Source organism: Protomyctophum bolini (assembly GCF_963924005.1).
Source record: "Protomyctophum bolini genome assembly, chromosome: 16".
Taxonomy (NCBI): Eukaryota; Metazoa; Chordata; class Actinopteri; order Myctophiformes; family Myctophidae; genus Protomyctophum; species Protomyctophum bolini.
Window position 1 is genome coordinate 37,590,232 of NC_137877.1, and position 22,319 is coordinate 37,612,550.

The 22,319-nt window shown below is 46.1% G+C and overlaps 1 protein-coding gene across 1 annotated transcript in view; it reads right to left on the reverse strand.

Moving 5' to 3' along the window:
* Positions 1-22,319, reverse strand: part of sema5ba (sema domain, seven thrombospondin repeats (type 1 and type 1-like), transmembrane domain (TM) and short cytoplasmic domain, (semaphorin) 5Ba) — a gene marked incomplete at its 3' end in the record, with an annotated part of 237,128 nt that overhangs the window by 54,115 nt on the left and 160,694 nt on the right. The window contains 5 exon segments of the mRNA XM_080786023.1: positions 65-350; positions 10,453-10,593; positions 10,596-10,665; positions 11,522-11,620; positions 13,318-13,380. Coding sequence (XP_080642149.1) covers positions 65-350; positions 10,453-10,593; positions 10,596-10,665; positions 11,522-11,620; positions 13,318-13,380 — 659 coding nt within the window.

Here is a 22,319-nt window from a genome sequence, read left to right on the forward strand (position 1 = left end):
ATGAGGTCCTAATGTATTTTAAACGTGTATAACACATCCCCCCCTGTTCAACAACAACACTCACACGTTGGTGGTGAAGATGCCGTAGATGAGGTCCTGCTCGGGCAGGTAGAAGGTGCTCTGCAGCTCGTTGTAGTAGAAGGGGATCTCGCCCGAGCGCGAGCAGTTGAGCCGCGCCTTGGCGAACGTGGTCCACGTGTCCTCCAGCAGGAAGCGGCCGCCCACGTCGTTCTTGCAGACGCGCGCCACGCGCGAGTACACCGTGCGGCCGCAGTCGTGCTCCACGGCCGCCTCGCGCAGGAAGAAGAAGGTGAAGAGGCCCACGTCGTACGCCGAGATGAAGTGAGGCTCTGCGGGGAAAAGGGATGTTAAAAAACTATTTAGACCTGACCTGAGATCAGTTTCATACGAGGTTTCCACTGCAGGACACACACTGGTCTGATGAACCCATTCTGACCTGAGATCAGCTTCTAAAAAAAATGTCAGTCGTTCTTCGATTTTCAAAAATAGCAGACCTACAAGCTCATAGCGCGCCACTCGGTGGCGCGCTATGAGCTTGTAGATCTTGCTATTTTTCAATAGCTAAAGCATAACATGATGCTAAGCCCAAAACGGGTTCCCGTTCAGAATGGGTTAAGACAGTTTTCTGAAATGCCTCGTGTTTCTGTGTCTGTGGTGCTCAAACATTTTCATGTCAAGGACCCCCGGAATTATTATGTAATTGGCCGCCGACCCCCCCCCCCCATCTGAAAATATGTTGTTCCAGCAGGGACCTCCGCAGAAGCAAAGATTTGAGTTGAAAACGTTCACTGTGAAATAATGAAAGAAATAAATAAAGATTTGCGGCATGTTTTCAAGATTTTTCAAAAAATAGCAGATCTACAAGCTCGTATAGTGCGGCACTCGGTGCCTTTATCATACAACAGCAGCTGTGGGTGCGGCTTTATAGTTCAGGTGGATCAATGAACTAATGAACTGGTGAGCGTGGCCACATAAAAACACAATTCTAACACTTTCTCCATCTTTAATACTCGGCACTAAAAGAGTTATACGTCGTGATAAATCAGCCATCTATTGCTGTGAACGTTTGGAAGACCCCGAAACGTCTCGTTCTGTAGCATACGTCGACGATCACTGCATGGCTTCAGACAAACGACATCGTCCCAGCAAAAAGGCATACATTATCCAGCCAACAACACACGCATCGGCTCAACCCTATATACTGTACGACCACTTCACAACACTGTGTGATTATCACGGTGACCCACACGCTCGCCAAAACCGATGTCAAAGAGCTTCATTTATACTGGGACGAGCCGTTCGGTATGGTGAAGTGGGCGGTGAGGTGTCCTTGGCATAGCGTTTCTGACACGGTAATAGAGAGAGGAGTATATATGGCTCTGGCAGTGGCTGCTGCCATACCTGCAGCGAAAACATTACTCATGTTTACACAGGAGCGACACGAGAGAGAAGAATAACATCGCTGTCACTTTGTCTTCCCCCACAGGGACCTTTTACACTGTGTTCAGGCTAAGTGATGGCGCGCGCACGGTCGCACGCACACGCACACACACACACACACACACACACAGAGTACACTGTAGGTATACACCCACGAATCCATGAACAAAATGGATCAACACTGCTCTTCTCGCCTGGTTTGCCTTTCGCACGCACGCACGCACGCACGCACGTACCATGGTACGCACGCGTGCGCTCACACACACACACACACACACACACACACACACACACACGAGCGCACACACAATGCGTGCAGACTGCAGAGTCAGACAGTGGAGATATTATTAACCTTTATATAAACACACAAAGTGGCAGCAAAATGTACTCACGCACGCGCACACACACAGGGCGACAGCGATACAGTAACCTGAACAGCCATGACAGTATACAATAAGTGCCTCAGGGGCCATTTATAAAATAAAGCGATTAAGGCGAGGGGGGGGGGGGGGGGGGGGGGGGTAGCGATCCTCTCTAATTCCATTTTCAGATGATGAAAAACGGACTGCATGCGGTCGGACCTGGCCACAGATGAAGGGGGTAGAATAATATACTGTTGTAGAAGAAGACCCATTCTTATACCTCTCCATATAAACGACAAAAACACACACAATCAACCGCGCGCCGAGCGACTGCTCCCTCCAAGCCTTCGGAAACCTATTAACTGTCTTGTCAGATGATCTATTCTATATAGAGTAGGTAGAAAGAACAGAACAGAACACCACACTGCCTGGGTGGCAGCCAACGCTGTTTTACTTGCTGTGCAATTGTCCTCCCGATACAAATAGTAATAGTCTTTTTGTTTGGTTTGTGTTACAGAACCAAAAAGGCCCTTCTGGATCCTTTTTATCTCCAAATTCATATACGGTATACTCAGTCTCGGTGTCTATTGTATGCTATATGAATTAACACTCTCCCTGCGGATCACGACATTTCCGACTTTTTTCCTATTGTCTTTGTTTTATTTAATTCGCCGTTTTTTGACAACTTTTAAGACATACAAGGTTTTCCGTCCGACAACCCGGTGCAGGCGTCACGCGTTTGGATCACGTGACCTAAACAACCCCCCCCACCCCCCCCCAAAAAAAAAAACACTGACATTCGATTCTCAGGGCTTCTGGGAAATCGAGGCACGGATCGGTTCTACGAGGCTCAGGAGGTATAGAGCAGGTCGTCCACTGATCCCTATGGGTCGGCGGTTCGATTCCCGGCTCGATACCCTACGGTGGGGTCCATTCCTTTCTGCCGGCCTGACACCCATAGGTACCTCTAGGTCTTTAAAAGTACCTGGGTACCTATGGAAGTCACACCTCTGATGGGTGTGGTTTAGTCTTAAGGGGTGTGTTCTTTTCACCCACTGTGTAATATAATAAACAGACAGTAGGTGGCAGTAGGGCAGTAGGACAGAGGCCAGTGCAGTATACATTGCCTCCGATGAGTGGGTCGGTGTGAGCTCGCCACCGTCGGTGTGTGAATGTGGGAAGTGAGGACGCTCATGGCGTCGACTGTTCGCCGCTTCAGCTCCTAATGTATAGGAATGAATGGACCGTTGTAAAGCACTTTGAGTAAGCACGTGTAGTGCTTAGAAAAGCGCTGTAAAAATGCACTCCATTATTATTATTATTATAAATTCAAAGTCTATATGGTGCGTAGTAATGGCCACATCCGTCTCGCACCGTTCTCCGTCGTTGTTTCGGATCGCCCGAAGTAAAAAAAAAAAAAAACGATGGGACTATTTTTCAGGAGGGGATTTTCAGGAAACGGAGGTATACAACAATCAAACATAACTATAATAGTTCATTTTTTTTGATCCATGAACTTTAGTTCAAAATTTTGATTAACTATGAACTGAACAAGTTAATTTTTTTACATTTTGAACTGTGAACTGAACTCGTTCATTAAGGAAAAAAAACAACACTTTCCCCAACACTGCTTTATATACCCTCTCAAATGTATAGCAGCTGTCCCCCTTGTTCGTGTGTTTGTTTTGTTATAGTCATGTGGCATAATATGCCACGGAAGATTGATATATACTGTATATATTATATACAGTATATATCAATCTTCCGGGCACATGATTATACATTCTGAAGAGGTTTCTCTCTCCCGATATGATTCCTCTTCATGGAGTATATTATAGACATGACGACGGAGGGCCTTGCAAACAGAGCTCAGTGACAGACAGCCTCGCATGGATTATACCTGTATATACCATTACCTACCCACCCACGGCAATCCCATTGTTTTTGCAAATTGGAGGACGCGTCAAAGAGGCACTTGTCAACCCAGTATATACATCACCTCCGTGTATACTGTCTGCTATACCACTACGGTTGTTGAGCATTCTCTGTGCTTTTTGTTTCATAGCTATATACACTAATTCAGTCGGAATTTTATCCATTTGTACAAATACGTGAATAACCCCGTTCAGAACGGGAGGGGGCATTATGTTATATACTTTAGCTGTTGAAAAATAGCAGATCTACACAAGCTGGTGCCACGCGCTATGAGCTTGTATAGGTCTGCTATTTTTTTGAAAAATCGTGAAAATGTGGCGCAGATCTTTGATATATATATTCTTTCGGAGCGAACGTTTTTTTTTAAACTCAAATCTTTGCTTCTGGGAGGGGGGGGGGGAGGAACTTGACATGAAAAAGGTTTGAGAACCACTGAAACATATATAGGTTTTACAGAAAACTGTTTGGATTTAGAAGAATTTTGTTTAGAATCGTCCTCATGGTCTAAAAAACGGGATTAATGCTCAGGATTTATAGTTTGAGGAACTTTTCAGTTCAGTTCAGCTCATATAACGCGTGTGGAGCAAACAAGACGTTCAGTGCACAGCATGATGTACGACTATAACAGACTCTAGACTAGAGCGATGCTGCTGAGGAATGCGTCTCAGTCTTGTCGGAACGCTCGGGGGGCGAAGAGAGGAAGAGTATACGTGTTCACGAGTTACGACAGCTCCCGTCGAGCCTGTATAACCGCCTCACATCCCCACCAATCAAGATTAGAACTCAACAATGAATCATGTATTTTTAATAAAGTATTACTTGGAGCTGCACAGTTGGCCGTAAAATAACTTGAGCACCAGCGAGTGCACACACCTGGCAGACTCAGTAATTATTACTACTATTGTTACCAAAGGCTGTCATTTATTATTGAGGCGCACCTGGAGGGGAGAACGCAAGCAAACTGTCAAAGCAGTCCCTTCGCTCACATTAATGGTAGATTTTATGTCCTGAAGGTGCTAATTGAGAAGTGGATTATTCCAGCGGCGACTGGCGACGGGCGGGCGCTTAACGAGCACGCTGATGCAGAGAGAGAGAGAGAGAGAGAGAGAGAGAGAGAGAGAGAGAGAGAGAGAGAGAGAGCGTGAGCGGTGCCACGGCTGGCAAACGGGCGGGCGCTAACGAGCATGCAGATGCAGAGAGAGAGGACGTGAGCGGTGCCACGGCCTGCCAGGGGATTAGCAATTATTACTGCAACGGAAACAGCCTTCGTAATATTATATATTATGTTATATTATTATAGCACTGGTTCCAACATAGCTAGGGGGGCATGCAAAGGATGGTGTGTGTATGTCTGCGTGCGTGCGTGAATGCACGCGTGCGTTCATGTACAAGTGAGTGTGTTCGTGCGTGTACAAGTGAGTGTGTTCGTGCGTGTACAAGTGAGTGTGTTCGTGCGTGTACAAGTGAGTGTGTTCGTGCGTGTACAAGTGAGTGTGTTCGTGCGTGTACAAGGGAGTGTGTGCGTGCACGTACAAGTGTGTGCGTGTACAAGGGATTGCGTGTGTGCGCACGCACGTATGCATGTACCGTTCTCACAGAGCGGCGTGCACGGTGCATACCAAAATGCAACAACCCCATGTGCAGCGCAGCGTAGCCGTGTACAGTACTGTACATCAGCAAAAGGGCACGTGGAGCCGACACATTCTGCACAGCGTTATTATTATGGAGACAGCAGCGTGGGTTGTTGAGAATCTGACTAACACGACGGTTCTGTTTGTTCTAGTCGTTGTCTCTCTCCCCGTGAAGCAGTGCATGCTGGGTGTTAAACAGACAGTTCAATCTAACAGGCTCTGCTATAGGGATATGAGGACGAGAAGAGAAAACACACACACACACACACACACACACACACACACACACACACACACGAGACACACATCGCTGTCGGCTGTAGGTCCAAAAGCGTGTACTCACAATTGCAAAGCTTTTTTTCACATGTTAACTCGAGCTACTCACTTTCAGTAGTAGAGTTCTGTAGAGGGGAGCTGTGTGTGTGTGTGTGTGTGTGTGTGTCTGTGCCCAGGTGATGGTCGTTGATGCTCATTAGTACATCAAGGAAGGCACTTGTGTTGAACTGCACTGTCAAAAGTACTGCTACTTCTTTTGCAATGTAGTTAAATAGAAAATGTGAAAAAAGCTCGGAGGGAAGATAGATTATATAAAAATTTAAAAAACTGTATTTTTTCTGGGAAATATTTTTTGTTTAAAATATCGTGAACGTCATATCGTGATACGAATCGTATCGCGAGTTGAGTGAATCGTCACACGCCTACTATAGTTTCGTTCGACACTCTCGGGTGATGAAGTCGGGCGTTCATTCATTGACAAATAAATAGTCTAAAGTTGAAACGTGGAGATCCAAGGTTTCTGGCCCCGGAGGCAACAGATTCCTAATGGAGACTTGTGTGAGTGTGCGACCGTGCACGCTGGCAACGGCGTACACACTTGTGTGTGTGTGTGTGTGTGTGTGTGTGTGTGTGTATGCGCGCGCGTGTGAGATAAGCTGAACGGTTGCTTTGGCAATAGAATTGAGCCCCAATCTACGCCGCCGACATCCAACATGTTCAATTGAATTGAGGAGAGAGAGAGAGAGAGAGAGAGAGAGAGAGAGAGAGAGAGAGAGAGAGCGTGACAGACACACGGCGAGAATGAGAGAAATACATACATATATATATAGTTTCATGAGATACTGAGGGAATGAGATGGAAATTGTTCCATATCACTCAACGCTCCAGCAGCCACAGTTCCATAATCCGTCCTCATATATAAGGGGAATGAATGCATGATGGAAAACCCTGCGTCGGTCAGCACTTGGCGAGGCCACCGATCCAATAACCCATTCTGACCTGAGATCAGATTAATACGAGGTTTCCACTGGACACACACTGGTCTGATGAACCCATTCTGACCTGAGATCAGATTCTAAAAAATGTCAGTTGTTCTTCGATTTTTCAAAAATAGCAGACCTACAAGCTCGTAGCGCGCCACTCGGTGGCGCGCTATGAGCTTGTAGATCTGCTATTTTTCAATAGCTAAAGCATAACATGATGCTAAACACCAAAATGGGTTCCCGTTCAGAATGAGATAAGGGAACAGATTGATTAGATACAGGACAGAACCCCCCCCCCCCCTTTGCATGCCCCCCCCCCCCCCCCCGACTGCAGAGGCTTTAGGAGTGGAGAGATGAGATTTCCATTCACGCCCAGAGAGGATCCAGGAGGATTCATCTCATTCCATGACACGGGCTAGAAAAAAGCACAGTGGGCTCTGTTTGTAATCGTGTTGGGCAAGGCAGAGAAACTGGAGCACAACATATTTTCTTTTTGCCGTGTCTGTCTCGTCTGTGTGCGTGTGTGTGCGTGTGTGTGTGTGTGTGTGTGCGCGCGCTTGCCTGCTGCGTGTGTTGTTTGTGTGTGTGTTTTGTGTTGTATGCATGTCTGGAACCAGCTGTGATTATGCCGATGAGAGCAAGCTGTGACTGCGACTCATCTCTTCTACTCCCACATAGTCTCTCTCTCTCTCTCTCTCTCTTACTCGTGCGCACACACCTGCGCACACAAGCACGCACACACGCGTAAATATCGGTATATACATGTACGCCCACATCCGTACACCACGCACACATGAAGGCACACCGGCACAGACTTTCATGCAATCTGCACACACACACACACACACACACACACACACACACACACACACGTGCACACACACAGGCGGTGTGAGACATGCTGTGTGTTGATATTTCACCCTCTCCCCCCGTCGTGAGGAATAATTACACCACTCGCTGATTCCAGAGCCTGCCCGTTTATACTCCCCCCCCCCCTCCCCTCCCCCCCCCCCCCCACACACACACACACCTTTCACCCCCCCCCCCCCCCCCCTCACTGCTGCTATACCAACTTCACGCAAAAACAAGCGTATACTATACGCGGTCTTGAACAATTCCCCGACAGCTCGTGTGGGCGATACAGAAACCAGACAAACTGTATAACTCTTTTGTCCTCCATTCCCCCTTCCTTGGTGCTCCCATGATGCCTTGCACCACCACCACCACCCACTCTCTGTCTTAATTAGAAAACTAAGTAAGTAAGTATAAGTAAGTAAGTCAGGGAGGCTTATAGAGCTTATAGAGCTTGTATAGAGCTCACATTATGAGCTCTACAAGCTTATAGCAGATCTACGAGATCGTATACGAGCTTGTAGATCTGCTATAAATGAACAGTAACTCTGTAAGTTAAGTCAAAGGGGGCGTATTGTCCGTATCGACGAGGGTGTCTATCCCCTTCACAATGTGCTAGACAGCAGGGAGACGGATTGCGGACGTGGAAGTGCAGCTCCATCATCACCTCCTCCCGGTATAAGTGACAGCATGTCTTTTGTTACCCAGCAGGCCATGATACTATATACTGTACGCCTGAGTATGGGGCGGCGCAACTTAAGCTTTCAAGGGCAAGCAGTATACAGTATAGATGGACCCCGCAAGGATCCAGTTGGCTACATTCATACACTGTTGGGAGTTACACAAAGGCATACATGAAACACTGAATATTATACTGTGTATACTATCATGACTGGCCCAGTCACAGGCCTCATTCACACCTAAAAGGTGTCCGTGTCTCGTGTCTTTGTCCGTGTTTAATGGCCGCCCCCCCAATGCATTTCCAATGGAAATCCCACCAAACATTTTTGTTTCATCAAACAAAAATGTTTGGTCAAACCATGTGACTTCCATTGGAAATGAATTGGGGGGGGGGGGCAATTAAACACGGACAAAGACACAAGACACGGACAAGACGGGTGTCTTTTAGGTGTGAACGAGGCCTTACTAAACCGGTTTCCTTCCTATCCCCCCCCCCTCTCCGTGGGCCCCCCCGGTTCGAATCTGATGACGTCCGATGGCTCGTCCGTTGATGGTTTTTCAGAGTTTTTCTGCTGCAGTCAGGGTGTGTGTGTGTGTGTGTGTGTGTGTGTGTGTGTGTGCATGCGTGCGTGGATGGATTTCTATTTTGTCTGGGGTTTCGCTCCGAGTGGGGAAAAAGGCCCACCGTCAGCAGCCTCATGGCAGGGATTATCGACACCTTCGGTAACACGAAACCAAAAAAGTCGTTTCATCTTCCTCCCTTTAGCATTCCTAGCGCTCACCCAGACCTTACACCCTTTAGCCGTGTGTAGACATAGCACAACACAACCCCGGGGTCCTTTAATGGTATTTGTTAAGCCTTTGAAAATATACTCCTCGCAGGACTTGAACAAACTATGGGCTGGCAACAGATTTGCGGTTTTGAACTCGGTTGGGAAAAAAAGCGCACACTTTGGTCCACCTTGCGGTGCCAAGAAGTGACTGGAATGTTTAATGATTATTTGACACTTAAGACTTAACCTTACAACTTAAGCTCGTGTGGCTTAGTTAAAAAAAAACCCGCGAGCGCTCTCAGACGCGATCAGGTTACTAATCCTATTAGGGGCTGATTGATCTCACCCTTGATAAACGGGGACAGTATAGTTCAGTGAAACGCGGTGAACTGCACAAAGCTCACACACACACACATCTTTGTATAATAATTATCATAACCCGACCCGTTGCACGGCCCGAGTACTCCTGCATGGCCTGCCGTGGTAATGGGAGAACTGAAACAACGTTGCAAAAAGAAAATGTGGCAACGCAGCAGGAACTACACAAAGTTCACCATGAGGCAAGAATGAGCGACGTTGATGAACCTGTGATGAAAGCGGCTCCTAGGGCACAATTTGCAAACACTTAAGACCTTATTTAACCTTACAACTTCACCCATTTAGACCTGAGCTCCATTCTACAAAATGTTTTCTAATTCCAGACAGTTTTCTGAAAAACCCCATTATGTTTCTATACCAGTCGTTCTCAAACTAACTATTTCATGTCAAGGACCCCCAGAATTATCTTTCACATTCTCTCTCTCTCCCTCAGTCTGTGACTCCACACTGGCCAGTTCCATTTACACACCTGTCTTCAACTATACCTCATCAGCCCAGCAGTGAACACTTCTCCAATCAACCTGCTCCCTGGCTATACCGTGACATTATCTGTATTTGGCTGCGGACCCTCATCTGAAAATATGTTGTTTAAATTAAGGGACCCTAACAGACAAAGTGCGACAGTGGCCGGGGCCATTTTGAAGACGCGCGCGCATTCACATGCACTCTACGTGCTGCTTTCAATGGACTGTATCTCCAAATCGGCACAATGAATGTTATGTTGTTTCTGGTGAAAAGAGGTTTTTCCAACGGCCGACAGCAGGCGCTGTGATACTCGCGGTCTGGGTTTTCTCACCACCGACCGAGAGAACAACAACCGGTGAAGACGCCACACACAGCACTTTGTCATTGTAACATCCGGTTATGGATGTTAGCATTATGTTATGCATTATGTTATGCTTTAGCTATTGAAAAATAGCAGATCTACAAGCTCATAGCGTGCCACCGAGTGGCGCGCTACGAGCTTGCAGGTCTGCTATTTTTTGAAAAATCAAAGAACGACGGACATAGAAACATAGCTTTTTCAAGAAAACGGTCAGGATGTATAGAAGACATTTTTAGAATCTGATCTCAGGTCAGAATGGGTCAAGCAGCATGCTTAGCATTAGCATTAGCTTACCGTTGAGCCACTTGGAGTTGTACTGCGCGGTGCGGAGCGGCGGCATGCCCCCCAGGCTGCGGTAGATGACGGGGTCGCGGCCCGAGAAGTCGATGACGGTGGCGGCGTACAGCTCGCCGCTCTCCGTCACCACGGCCGTGAGTTGTGGCGCGGGTCGTACGGGCAGCGCGCCACGCCGTTCACGCGCTCCAGCACGCTGCTCATGTTGCCCACCTGCAGGGATTATGATGGACGTATTATTAGCTCGGTACCCAGGGATTATATGGACGTATTAGCCTCGGTACCCAGGGATTATATGGACGTATTAGCCTCGGTACCCAGGGATTATATGGACGTATTAGCCTCGGTACCCAGGGATTATATGGACGTATTAGCCTCGGTACCCAGGGATTATATGGACGTATTAGCCTCGGTACCCAGGGATTATATGGACGTACGTATATATATATATATATATTAGGGCTTTAAGCAACTAGTCGACTATTCAACTAGTCGACTAGTAAATCCTCTAGTTGACCTTGTTGGTGGCGAATCTTTTATTTAGGCTTCAAGATCAGCTAGAATGCTAGATTATAGTCACCAATGTACACATCTTTTTTTTTTTACATGTAGGTAGTTATACATACAGGTAGTTAAACAACTAGTCAACTAAAAATCACTAGAAGTGAAAGCCCTAATATATATATATATATACGGGCACACAGCAGGTCAGCTAAAGCTAAGATTTGAGTTAAAAACGTTCGCTATGTGAAAGAATATATACACCGGTATTCAAACATTTGCACCACATGTCCAAGATAAAAAAAAAATAGCAGATCTACAAGCTACGAGCTTGCAGGCACGTTTTTTTTAGTTTCAAGTCGTTTAATCAAGATTCATTTCACTGTGGTTTTTGCTGGCAGCGCTAACAGCACCCCCTCTACTCCCCCCCCCCCCCCCCCCTCCCCCCCAAGACAGACAGACAGACAGACAGACAGACAGACAGACAGACAGACAGACAGACAGACAGACAGACAGACAGACAGACAGACAGACAGACAGACAGACAGACAGGTCCCTCTCCTCCTACCTCGCGGGTGATACAGAGCGGCTGGAAAGCGTTGGTACCACAGGTCATGACCTCGGTCTTGTTGACCAGCAGCACTCTGATGTAGTTCTGACATTCCACCTACAGGGGGGGGGGGGCGGTAGAGAGGAGAGGGTTATTGATGTGTAAAAAGCAACAGAACCGTGGTAGAGATAATGGCCCTGCTGGCGAAGACACAACACGCCTTTGCCAATGTACACACATCCCACAAACAACATGCACTAGAGAGAGACAAATAGAACGACAAATAGAACTGTCCAGCTGGCCCAGAAAATGGGTTTTGGCCTAAACTCACACTCACACACGAGACATAATCTATACTCTTCCTTCCATATGGTCGAAGACCTGGACTGGACCATGCGCAGGAGGAAGGTCCCCCTGGCTGCTGCAAAAACCAGAATAACGTTCTGTGCTTTAGGAGGAAAGACTCCGGGAAGTGTCCGCCCGGAAACTGGGAGGTCGGGGGTTCGATCCCCGGGCCGGGTCACAACCAAAGACTGTACAAAATGAGACCCAATGCCTCCCTGCTTTGCAAGGACCTACTGCACCGCTACCAGTTCCATTTGTCGTCTTGTAATTGTTTGTATGATTCTTTTATTTATACATTCTCCGGCATTCCTTTGTGCTTGAAAACTGAAAACACAATATGAATTTGAATCATCATAACAAAGACATTCAAAGACAGACCCCACGTCGGTATCTCGATGAGCACAATATCCTATTTTCCTCCTTGATATATTCCATTTGGTAACGACTTCGGCGTTCAGCTTTTTGTTTAGCGGTTTTTATTAAGGGTAGATAATGCTACTTTGAATTCTGGGGGGAGAATTGAGGTCGTCACGACGGCCACGCAGGTGTTTCACAGAGAAGTGATTACCTGCGTTTTTCTCTCCGTCGGTGCCTTTTGAAGATAAAAATGACATGGCAATCAATTCTCACAAAGAAAATAAAGAAAAAGGCCTATAACTGATCGCGACGTTCGTTCGCTATCAGCCTGTTTTCTTTTGAGGAGCAGCTCGTCTTGACCGGCTTACTAAACAGGCCCTGTGAGCCTGGGCCTGCATGCGTGCATGATGCTGCGTAGAGTTTGTTTGTCAGACAGTGTGTTTTTTTTTCATCTTTCCCAACTTGCTAAGAAAAATCACACCTGTGTGAACTGTGGCGGCTGTGGCTCAGGAGGTATAGAGCAGGTCGTCCAATGATCCCTGTGGGTCGGCGGTTCGAATCCCGGCTCCTCCTCCTCCTGTCCACATGTGGAAGTGTACTTGGGCAAGACACTGAACCCTATACACTGCCTCCAATGAGTCAGTCGGTGTGAGCTCGCCACCGTCGGTGTGTGGATGTGGGAAGTGTGGACGCTGGCGTGGACTGTTCGACCGCTTCACCTCCCAATGTATGAACCATTGTAAAGCGCTTTGAACACTTGCAATAAAAAATGCAATCCGTTAACTGCATTGTTAAAGTTACTGTACTGTAGTGTACTGTGCGGGGGGTCCCCCGGAAACATCCAGACCCCCAGGAATGCTCCCAGGGCGCCGGACCGTTTTCCGGCGAGCCGAAGCGGTCGATAAATGACAGAGTTACCGTGTGGGGGAACACAAGTACTGCAGTGTCCTCTGTGCCACTTTACTCTGTGCTGTACTGGAGTGTACTCGAGTGGAGGCAACGTTCACAAACTTTTGAGCCAGTCCCATGATAATAAGCCAATTATAGACGGGCACTATTGACAACAACAAGCTGTCGAGATTGGCGAGCTGGGAAGGAAGGACCTCTGTTACCTCTGTCTTTCCTTTGCTCTGACAGGACCTCCTGGTGTCTTCGTCCGGGGCCCATTCCGTCGCCTAGGGAAACACAAGACAACAACAACAGAGTTGAGTGAGAGAGAAGAAGGTGAGAGAAACCTTCCCGAAACAGCGGCCAACTGGGGGCCAGCAGTCAGCCGCTAATACCGAGCAGTTACGCAATACGTCGACTGTTGCTAATATCGTAGGCACGCCAACGACGGACACAAAAAGGGACGCATGAAAGGACGCTGCTGGCCTCATTGTGGTTTGTTTATCGTGTAAACATGGAGACCGGCGTGCCAGCCAAGAGGCTTTTGGAAGGGGTGGGGTGGGTTGAGGGGGGATGGCGAGGGGAGGGTGAGCTAACCAACGAAACAGAGGATGGTATTAGCATGCTGATGGCTTTCTCTCTATATTCCCTTTCCCCCTCTCTCTCTCTCTCTCTCTCGCTCTCTGAACCCTCTCTCTCCCTCTCCATCCCTCAGCTCTCCTCCGCACACTTACCAACTTTGACTTATACTGACTCATGCAAGGCCAGACTAATACCACTGTGTGGAATACATATTAGTCTGGAATCTCTGTGTTGGATCCTGCATTTCCAAGGAGCGGATGAAAAAGGGGAGGTGATAAACCCCGTCACATATTTGCATACTGGCTGGGCCCTGATTGGTCCCTCACTACTTCGGAGGAAGTGTAGATCCAATCACAACCGAGCGGTGCCAGACAAAATCAGCTGGATCGACAGGATCTGTGCAGCACACACTTGCGTGCGTGCGTGCGTGCGCTTGTTTACAGGTCTGAGAGATGGCCCTTCGTCTCTCTGTCATGGCGGGTATCAAGTTTGTGTCTGTGGGCTTCTCTCACTAAAAATAACCCGTCTGTCTGTGATTCTGACCCACTCAAAGAGAGAGGAAGGGGGGGGGGGGCTCAGTACTGAGCTGGCAGAGGTTGGCAGGGAGCTGGCTGGTGGTGCAGACGGTCAGACTGCACGCACGGACGTCTGTGCGCGGCACGTGTGCGAGTAATAGTATACACATTAACATTAACAACATTGAAGTTAAAGTAAAGAATGACATTTCTTCTGTCACTGTCTGTCTGTCTGTCTCCCTCTCTCTTTAGCGATGTCGTTGAAATTCTACTACTACTACGGAGTGCTTTCACCGCGGTGAAGTTGGTTTGATATTGTTGGATATTCCCGGGCCGGTATCCCAAAGCCCGCATGGAACAATTTTAATGATGCAGCAGACAAGAAGGACAAGAAGCATTTGATTTATGAACAGGTGGAATGAATCATTCGTGATGCACCGACTGCACAAATCAAGGCCTCGAGTCGCTACGCAACCCTTTGAGGAATCAGACGTCAGTCTGAAATGTAGTCGACATTTATGAAGACCTCTGCTAATGAGGTCAGATTTGTCATTGGGGTCGAAGTGTGTGTGTGTGTGTGTGTGTGTGTGCATTGTCAAGACACTGAAAGAGTGAAAGGACACGAACAAAATAAGTTCAAAGACAGTATTTTCGATGAACACAATCGCATTTCTCCGGACATTATGTACATTATTATTTGGTAACGAGACATTCTGTAATTTTATTAAGGGTAGACAATACTTAGAATTCTGGGGGAGAATGGAGGTCAGGTTTCACAGACGCACACGCACACACGCACACACACACACACACACACACACACACACACACACACACACACACACACACACAGCTGATGTATTATTCATCCCTTTGTATTGGTATCCCCCAATGATTGCACTTTGTCTGCATGTTATTGAGCATGAGATGTTGAATTTGTCCTCTACTGACACCGGCAGCACAATGCGCCTTGTTCTGGTTTTATAAACTCAACGGAAGGGAGTATAGAAAGAAAAGCACATGTTGGCCCAAAGCCTTGCAGCGAGGGAAGCTGTAGAGTCAGGGGGGATATTAATAAAATCTGGGAGTATACATTTCTCACCAATACTTTCCTTTATCAGTGTGTCTGTAACGTTTTTTGTCTACTAACTAACATTATCCCACATTGGTTTCTATTCAACCACCCTAGGGGGATGTTTTTGACCGCTGCTGAAAGTCGGGGTACCATCAAGAACCAATATATGTTCTAAATGTCTTCATGCTTTAAGTGGCATGTGACGTGTCAAACTAGGAGGGGTTTCATGATTCTGAATCCATTCCAAGCATCAGTTTTGCACGAAGAAAAAAACCACTCATTGGGCTAAATCCGGCCATAGCCACCCAAATGTGCCCAAATGTGCTGACCTCGTCACATTTGTGATGACATGCTGTCTATATATATATATATATATATATATATATATATATATATACATATATAGCTGTCATTGACAACAAGCAAAATACATTTCCATCACTGATACTGTACTTTGGATTGGGATTCATCTAACCATTATTTTCAAGCAATTAAGCAATTGCAATTGAGATTTATTTTCTCCAGCAGAGTGCACCGTGTAATTAGAAGAGAGAGAGAGAGAGAGAGAGAGAGAGAGAGCACTGCGCTTTACTCCGTGCTGACAGAAAACAGCCACAACACGTTAAAAGTACTTCGTTTGTTGTACTTACTAGAAAAGAAGAAGGAGGAGCAGCCACGCATATCCATGATACGTTCTGGGATAGAAAATTGCACTAAATACTGTTATTCATGACGGTAGCAGCTGCATCCTCTGCTAGCTAACTAGCAAGCTAACTACTAGCTATCCAAATGCTAACCAAAACAAACAGTTGACATGGGTTGCCACATTTCCTGAATAAGAGAAACAAGCAACCAGGTCTATAAAAATGGTAATAGGTCAGATCAAAGTCAGAATAAAATAAGCAACTATAGGGCTGGCTGTCAAACTTTGTTGGCCAATGTTGTTTTAGAGCAGTGGAAGGACTACCAATATTTTAAAGCAACTTTACAGATGTCCATAATGATTATAATGTTCAGACTTGGCAATATATTATATATAATTATACTCCAAGAGCATACAAATGGAACAAAAATAGACCCTGGTTTTCAGAGTTAAATTAACACTGATGATAGTGTACTCCCAGAGAATGGTATCAAATGGGGGTTTGTGGCCATGTTATGCTTTAGCTATTGGGGTCTGTGGCGTAATGGGGGTCTGTGGCCATGTTATGCTTTAGCTATTGGAAAATAGAAGATCTCCAATGGCCATACTATAGGCTACTAGTGTGTAAACTGTGTTGTATATGCTATAGGCCCCTCTTATTTAGCTGCTACAGTATTTATTTACTCTTTGTGTGAGAAGTATACAAAATATATATAAGCCTTGAAAAGTCATTGGTTTAAGAAAGCAGGGCTGTCTGTACTACGGTCACTTTGTACCTTTTGCATAATCATCTCGGTGCAAAATCTTTGCACAATCCTCACAGAAAAGGCGTGTTTTTATTCCAGTTTAAAAAAAAATCACTATATCGGTTGCATTTCGGTTATCGTATCGGTCGGTCTCTATCCTGGAGCAAGACACTGAACCTCTGAGGTTAGTGTCCAAGTGTCCTTGAGCAAGACACTGAACCTCTGAGGTTAGTGTCCAAGTGTCCTTGAGCAAGACACTGAACTGAACCTCTGAGGTTGTGGTGTATGAATGTGTGTCAATGGGTGAATATTAATAGTGCGCATTGTAAAGCGCTTTGTCGCGATGTATAAATGCGCCATTAGAGTGAAAATCGTCGCCAGGAAGCACGCCCTGATAACAATGTCTGTCTCTAGTGTGACGTGGTGTCACTCGATATAATATGGTCTACATCGTCGTCGCACAACTTGGGCTTTGTTCAAAACAGACAATGTGCTGCTGGCACAATGACCCTGTGGAAGCTGTGGTTTGGTGGCGTAATAATAACATGTCTAGAACGCTTCCTTTCAGCTTCACACCCTCACCTATGGGACTCTGTACGGGACATTCCCTCACTTGGAGAAAACTATGGAAAGCACATGAACACATTTTTAACCTTTAAACCTTTGACCTTGACCCCTGAAAAAAGTAATATGCCTGTAATATATATATATATATATATATATATATATATATATGTGATCATTAGAATGTCTAGAACAATGTACATTTATTATTGTGAAAGATATCCCCCAAATGTAAATTATTAATTTATTATTATTATTTTAATATTATTATTATTATGTGGATAAAATGTGCATAAAATTCTCCTTTTTTAAACATAATTTCTTCTGCAAAGTCCTAGTAGTATAAAGTAGCAGTAAGGTTGAAATCTCTTTTTTGCATATAGTATATCCATCATACTGTCTTGTCTGATGGAGTGATGGAAAACTGTCTCTCTCTCTTAACTATGGAATCGTGCATTTCCCGTCAGTGTGTGTGTGTGTGTGTGTGTGTGTGTGTGTTGGTTGGTAGGTCGGGCACGTGACACCATCAGGGATGTTTAAGCCCCATATATGGACATCCCTGATGTCGTCAATATTGGCCAGCAACTCTACATCTGACCTCTCCCTTTCGGTGCGAGGTCGCTTCTCGCTCCCGCAGGCTACGGGCTACAGGCCTGCATTCTGGGAAAGCATGAGTGTAGCATAATAGAGAGGGAGAAAGGGTGGTCCAATTCATTAGTATAAAGCTATATATGTCCAATTCCTGCAGGGAGCCTGTGGAGTGCATGCGTGGGCCCTGGTCCACGTGTAGCTTATCTCTCTTCCAGCAGCCCCATTCAATTATACCTGCTTCAAACTGCACAGAGCACACACACACAGAGAGAGAGAGAGAGAGAGAGAGAGAGAGAGAAAGAGAGAGAGAGACACAGAGAGACAGAGAGAGAGCAGGCAAAAAACTAGGTAAACAATGATTAAGTTAAAGTCCTATAACTTTCGCGGACAACGCAATCAGCAGTGAGGCCAAAAACAGGGAGGTTTATTTAGCCGATATACAGCCGACAGCCATTAACTCGCAGGGCTGCTCGTCGTCCAGCGGACGTGACAGACAGACAGTGCCCTGACAAGCTCAACAACTTCAAATGTCCTCCCGGGGGTGTAGTAAACACCCCCCCCCCCCCAGCCGGCAGTCACCTGCCAGTCTCCTCAATGTGAGCCCCCACCCCGCCCCGCTCCGCTCCCCCTCCTTAACTGTCCGTCAGTCACCCCTGCCAGTTTGAAATGAAAACACCCTCTCTGTCAGCCTCCCCCTGACAGCCCCGGCTCCGGCTGGGAATGATGACATGACGTCATTCAACACACACACACACACAGTCACACACACGCACAGCACTACAACACACACTACACGCACACACACAAACACGAGAGTGAGTGTGTGATGGATGCCTTTGCAATGAATCATGGCTTTGGGTCATTACCATCTTTTCGGCAGGGCCCTCTCGTCTCCAAGGATCCCGTCGGCTTAACCCGCTGACCTTCACCCGAGCAGCAGCAGCCTCCATTCTCCCTTTCTTTCTTTCTGTCTCTCTCTCTCTCTCTCCTCCTCCTCCTCCTCCTCCTCCTCCTCTCCACCCTCTTTCTTCTATAACCTTCCCTCCGTCTTGACCCCCCCCCCCCCCAACCTCCTGGAACAAAGCCACACTCGCACAGTGCCTGTTGTAAGAATACCAATTGTGCCCAACCCCCCCCCCCCCCACAACCCACCTCCACCACCCAGCAGCCCCAACGAATAAAAGAATACCTTCACACTACACAACGCACCCTGAATGGGTTCTGTCTTCCAGGAATGACGACGACGGCCGACCGTGTACTAGTTTGTGCCTCGTGTGGCTACAGGATGGATGGAGTGGAAGATGTGGGTCAGTATTATTGGGCCAATGAGGTACTACTACCATGCGCGCGCACGCATAATGAATTGCAGGCAATGTGGGGTTCAGTGTCTTGCCCAAGGACACTTCGACATGTGGACAGGAGGAGGAGGAGCCGGGATTCGAACCGCCGACCCACAGGGATCATTGGCCGACCTGCTCTATACCTCCTGAGCCACAGCCGCCCATGCACAAATTTTAGTCTTGAATAGTCTCTTGAATAGCTTTCATTTAGTTTTAAGTCACATTTTAGTCACCTGGAATGTCTTAGTGTTATAGTCTAGTTTTTGTTGACTAAATATCATAAGATTTTAGTCGACTATAATGTATTTTGTCGGGCCTTGATGCCGTCGTAATGGCTGATTTTACACTTGCTGAAAATAGCAGATCTACAAGCTTGTGTGATCTTGTAGATCTTCTATTTTCAGCATGCAACCAATTGTAAAATGACTCATATATGGATCTCTTGTCCACTAGTCCCTTCCTAACATTTTAGTCTAGTTGTAACATTTGTTGACGAAATTGTCAGTATATTTAGTCTTAGTTTTAGTCACCATAGCCGAGTTCTCATTTAGTTTCCATTCAGTTTTCGTCAGTGGAAAAAGGTAGTCGACGAACATTTTTCGTCTTAGTTTTAGTCGACAAAAACAACACAAACACGGACCGGGAAATAAAGAGCACCAAGCATGTGCTTTGAGCGAGAGAGCTAAAGACGAACGAGGGTTTGCATCAGCAACTGAATTCTCAAACTTCTCATGCAGATTTGATAGTGCAAACAAAACAAACTTTGAAATGCTGCATTGGCCACAGCAGGGGTATAGAGTTGACAGGGTTTTACAGCTCATATTTCATTCCAGGATGTATAGCCCAAGGTCCCGGAAACGTATATTATCATCATGCGTGTCCATCACTCTCATGTATTAGCGAGGCCAACAACACTCCCTTTGCCATCACGTTCACCCAATTTCACCCGATAATGGTGACCACTTCTCACACAGTAAATGTGTCAAATTAAAGTTCATCTCGGTCGCTTTGTATACTCTCAGAGTTAAATAAACACTGAGGTTTTGACTGTGTAGAAGCAATAATCATTTCTTTCCGCTTTTTTCCTCCCACGCTTTTCTACATAGGCAGCAGTTAACTATGTTATCTGCTGATAGAAAGGAGGCTTCGTAATTAAGGGACCAGCGTCCCAACGTTGTGTGAAACGTTCCACACACAATCTATGGACCATTATCTGAAGTCCCAGTTGACACAAGGTCATGGGTTCAAATCCGGGCACCGCCAACTCAGTGTATGAGTCTTCAAGAGCCCTGCCCCCCCTCAAACAATGTTTGGGGGGGGGGGCATGGTTTGGCAGAGACATGGTTCTATTGTTCTCCTCTTTGGCCAATCAGTCCCAAGCAGTTAGTGGCTCCACCTCAGGCTCTCTAGTATAAGAAGAGTTTGTATTTGTCAGTTCTCCACAACTCCTCCAGGATATCACTCATTTCTGATCAGATCTCACTGTGGACTCCAGACTTCGGCTGAAGATGAACTCTCTTGACCCCACCAGGAACAATTCTGCTCAACAGGGAGGACCCAATGATCATCAGCACCTCTGTAAGTTACTTACTCTGTCTATATGGATATACAGCATGTCACAAGGATGTTTTATCTAAACCCAATGATCATCAAGACCTCTGTAACTTATTTACGGTGTTTATATGGACAGCAATTTGTTTTGTTTCAATATTAGAATGGACTTGTATGGACAATGTACTTTTAATTAATCAACAAATCAAAACATTAGCTTCATCACCACACTATTCATTTCGAATCAGCATGCTCATATGCATGTGATGTGTATATAACAGCTTCTTTACCCTAGAACCAATGTTAAAAGGAGACAATAACATCTGTTGTATGTATACATAATATTTGTGCCAGGAGGGATATCATGGGCAAATGTCAAATCTAATTATAAAAGTACCTCTAAGCAACGATTCCTTTGTCTTTTTCCCCCAATCCAGTATTGCATCATCAGTCTGACTCCCCTGTTCTACCAGAGGTGAATGAACAAAGAAGCTTGTCTAAAGAAAAATGCCACTGCTGTGATCAGTGTGGTAAACGCTTCCCTGCAATGTCCAGCCTTAAAATACACCAGAGGATTCACACTGGCGAGAAACCCTATGGATGTGATGAGTGTGGACAAAACTTCTCTGACAAGTCCACACTGAAAAATCACCAGATGATTCACACTGGAGAGAAACCCTATGGATGTGATGAGTGTGGACAACACTTCTCTCAATTGCAAAACCTTAAAACACACCAGAGAATTCACACTGGTGAGAAAGCCTATGGATGTGATCAGTGTGGAAAACACTTTTCTCGAATGGACAGCCTTAAAAGCCACCAGAAAGTGCATACTGGAGAGAAACCATATGGATGTGCTCAGTGTGGACAACACTTTTCTCGAATGGACAGCCTTAAAAGCCACCAGAAAGTGCATACTGGAGAGAAACCCTATGGATGTGACCAGTGTGGACAACACTTCTCTCAAATGGCAAGCCTTAAAGGCCACCAGAAAGTACATACTGGAGAGAAACCATATGGATGTGCTCAGTGTGGAAAACACTTCTCTCAAATGTCCAAACTTAAAATACACCAAAGAGTTCATACTGGAGAGAAACCCTATGCATGTGATCAGTGTGGACAACACTTCTCTGACCAATCTAACCTTAAGATACACCAGAGAGTTCACACTGGAGATAAACCCTATGGATGTGATCAGTGTGGACAACACTTCTCTATATTGAAGAACCTTAAGTCCCACCAGATAATTCACACTGGAGAGAAAGCCTATGGATGTGATCAGTGTGGAAAACACTTCTCTCACTTGTACAGCCTTAAAGTACACCAGGGAGTTAACACTGGAGAGAAACCATATGGATGTGATCAGTGTGGAAAACACTTCTCTCAAATGTCCAAACTTAAATTACACCAAAGAGTTCATACTGGAGAGAAACCCTATGGGTGTGATCATTGTGGACAACACTTCTCTCAAATGTCCAAACTTAAATTACACCAAAGAGTTCATACTGGAGAGAAACCCTATGAATGTGATCAGTGTGGACAACACTTCTCTCAATTGCAAACCCTTAAAAGCCACCAGATAATTCACACTGGAGCGAAACCCTATGAATGTGATCAAT